Below are 3,654 nucleotides of genomic sequence, written 5' to 3'. Positions count from 1 at the left end.
AACCTTCCTTCCGAGGAGTGGCTGGTGGGTTTGAACCGCCAGCCTTCTGGTGAGCAGTCAAGTGCCTTAGGCACTATGCTACCAGAGCTCCCTAAACAATGACTTAGTGATGTCTTAAATGGCTTTTGTTCTCCCATCACTATCAGCCTTATCAAAATAAAACACAGATGTAAATAGAACATAGTTCATTCAGCTGCTAGAGAACCACCTTTCCATTTTTACTGAGTTAAATAAACAATTTTAAGTGATAATATATGTAGCCTTTTACTTATAGTCTTTTGGTTTGATTACTGCACACTCGCAGTTAGGGCTAAGATGTGAATGTACTCAGCCAGCATGTCTCTGTTGCTTTAAGGAGAGTGGAAGGTAGCTTTCATTTTTTGTAGTTTGGGTATGATTTCTTAATTTTTAGAATTTTCGGATTGCCAGGGGTAAGAGAGGTAACATAATTGGATTTTCTTTCTTAGTACACAAATTTTATTTAGTTCTTCTATGGATAATCAAAAGGATATATTTAATATCCTTTGCTTTTACAGGGCATTATAAAATATATTTATATTATATATATGTATATAAATATATTTATTTATTTATTTTGTAGTTTCAAATGTGGCAGAGGCTCTTTAGTTCCTGAACAAAGTGTCTGCCTGTTCCATAACTGTAATTTGAGATTGCAGCTAACTTCATATCCCCTCATTTTAGATCTTTTGTTTCTGTTGCTGAGCAGCCAATCGTGTTCATGTTGTTGTTGTTGTTATGTGCCGTCGAGTCAAACCCGACTCATAGCGACCCCTCCTTGGGTTTCTGAGGCAGTATCACTACAGAAGTAGGATTGCCCAACCTTCCTTCCGAGGAGTGGCTGGTGGGTTTGAACCGCCAGCTGTCTGGTTAGCAGGCAAGTGTCTTATCCACTATGCTACCAGAGCTCCCATATAGTATGTTAAATCAGCATCCTTATGTTAAGTCAAACAAGTTTTTGTTTGAATCTATTACTAATTGCTATGGAGACAAATGTAAACAGATTATAATTATGAGCTAAGCATTACAAAGGATTAGAAGATGTTTCAACTCTTAACTGTCTGAGAATTAGCTCACTTGCCCCTTAGATGATTTGAAGAATGTCTTGTTCCCTAATAGCTTATTATTCTTTATTTATAGTATGATTGAAGACTTTTCAAATTTGGAACTTACCATTCCTCATTCATTGTGTGTAGATACAAGTTCAGAGCTTTCTAGGTAAGAATGTTTTACCTACTCTGCCATTTTGAAATAATTTTTTACAAGTAAATAAGAATGAAACGATGACTAATATACCACTTAGAAATAATTACTAAGTGTTTTTACTTAAAACTATGAGAATAAAATGAAAGTAACACGAAGCCTTTAAAAAACAACATAGGTAGACATTTCTGAGACTTTAAGTTAATTATTGAAAATTTTCCTTTAATAGTTCTATTTTAAAGACATACAAGAGCCATTTATGAGTAATCTTTTCTGTAAAAAACAAGGAAGTTATAGATGTGTTACTGAAAGGTGTCATTGTTGCTCATTTTCAGCCTCTACCAGATTTCTGATAGTGTTTGCAATGCTTTTAATTCTCACATAGGATATATTCATCTAGTTGTGTGCTTTGACTTTCTTTTTCAGAGGTTGATCAGAAGTAAGGCAGCCTGAGTCTCTAGTATTTAGAAGTCTTGGTAAAATATGAGGATAATATAATACAATTTCAGAAAAATTCTACATGATTAGTATTAATCTCCTTACTACTTACTGAATAAGTTTGTAAATGGGCAGATCATTTGTAATGCCTGTTTTTTTTATTTTTATGGTTATGCTTAAGTTTCATTATTGAGCGCATGAGATGCTCCATAAAAGGCAAGTATTCCTGAAAGAGAATGAGTATAAACCCAAATAAATCTAAATGCAATTTGATACATTATTTATATTTGGAAACAGTGATAAAGTTGTTTAACTGTGGTAATTGCCTGCCCCATTACTTAGTTATGAAATTAATTTTCTTAGAAAACAAGGTACCTGTTAGGTTCAGGGAGTCATCCTTACTATTGTTTTTAAAAGAGCAAAACCAAAAAATTTGCTCTGATCTTTGTTTTTTTAAATAAGAATTTATTATTTTTGTTATCATTTGTTATAATTGTAAACTCGGTGGTTTGTTTAGACATAGTGTTGTTTGCATGATGATCAGTAGTAGTATACTATACCACTCCTAGAATTAAACACTTTTTTTATCCATTTGCTCCCCATTTTCCCTAACTCTATTTGGATCATTAATTTTAGTCAAAAGAACTTATTTCCACATTAAATTACATAATTTGTCCCACTAATCAAGTAGATTCTGACTCATAGCGACCCCTCCTTGGGTTTCCGAGTCGGTATCTCTATAGAAGTAGATTGCCCAGTCTTCCTTCCAAGGAGTAGCTGGTGGATTTGAACCACCAGCCTTCTGGTTAGCAGTCAAATGCCTTAGAAACTACACCACCAGAGATCTCTAAAATGATTACAAAGGTCACTAATTCAAATGTCTACAGGGATCAGGCAGGTAAAATAAATGTGTGAAGTGTTCTGAGAGTCACAGTAGGGAGGTGACTGGTTAACGTGAGAATGCATGCCCCTTTTAAAGACATTCAGGTGAAGAATTGTGCTGACTGACAAATGTGTTTGGTGGCTAATGAAGCCTATTCAGTAGAGTGATCAGCTATAGGGTTTATGTTTCCTGTAAACTCCCATAAGCCAAACTCAGCTGCCATCAAGTCGATTCTGACTCATAGCAATCCCCTTTGGGTTTCCAAGGCAGTAAATCTTTATAGAAAGAGATTGCCCAATCTTCCTTCCATGGAGTGGCTAGTGGGTTTGAACCACCAACCTGCTGGTTAGCAGTCAAATGCCTTAGGCACTATGCTACCAGAGCTCCTTGTAAACTCCCATAATAACCTTTAAATTAGAAGAAGGAAAAGAGTTCAAAACAAACATCATAAACATTTAATTTATTTTTTGCTGATTAATGTATGTTTTTATTTATGTACTTCTACCTAGTGCACAGGTCTCTGCCTTTAAAGATAAATCTTCCTCAGTTTCACCTTTTGTATCAAATGGAATCAGTGTTGCTTCACAAACACCTGTTTCATCACCTTGCAAGACCCTGAGAAATGAACCCAGGCCTCAATTACCAGATTCTTCGGAATCTGTTAGGCAGATGCTCCAAGATGAAATGTTTAAATTAGTTCAGGTGAGCATATCTACATATAAACAAGTAAATCTACATATATATGTGTAAGAATGTGTAAGACTTTAAATTGGGAACAAATATTTAGAAATGGACAACTGAAAATTAAATTGCAGTGTTTTTTCTGGTTTGGACACTCTTTGTCATTCAAAAGTTAATTCTAGGGCCTAGCATCTTCTTACATCTTAACTTAGCTCTTTGGGATGCAGAGCTGCTCACAGAAGTGAAGTGGTGGTGGTGTTAGGGTAATAACGCCAGGCACTATGCCACCAGAGCGCCTTGTAAACTGCCGTTGTTGTTGTTATGTGCCGTCGAGTCAGGCCTGATTCATAGCAACCCCTCCTTGGGTTTCCGAGGCAGTATCACTATGGAAGTAGATTGCCCAATCTTCCTTCTGAGGAGTGGCTGGTGGG

At 35.9% G+C, this 3,654-nt stretch overlaps 1 protein-coding gene across 1 annotated transcript in view; it reads left to right on the top strand.

Annotated features, from left to right (window-relative positions):
* Window positions 1-3,654, top strand: part of CPLANE1 (ciliogenesis and planar polarity effector 1) — a 231,606-nt gene that overhangs the window by 107,538 nt on the left and 120,414 nt on the right. The window contains exons 30-31 of the mRNA XM_042782397.1: window positions 1,159-1,236; window positions 3,052-3,244. Of these exons, the coding sequence (XP_042638331.1) occupies window positions 1,159-1,236; window positions 3,052-3,244 (271 nt within the window). The remainder of the gene's footprint in view (window positions 1-1,158; window positions 1,237-3,051; window positions 3,245-3,654) is intronic.

Source organism: Orycteropus afer, unplaced genomic scaffold (genome assembly GCF_000298275.1).
Source record: "Orycteropus afer afer isolate SDZICR_OR568_19922 unplaced genomic scaffold, OryAfe1.0 scaffold00300, whole genome shotgun sequence".
Taxonomy (NCBI): Eukaryota; Metazoa; Chordata; class Mammalia; order Tubulidentata; family Orycteropodidae; genus Orycteropus; species Orycteropus afer.
Note: the sequence above shows the minus strand (reverse complement) of the source record. Positions and strands in the feature narration are given on the sequence as shown.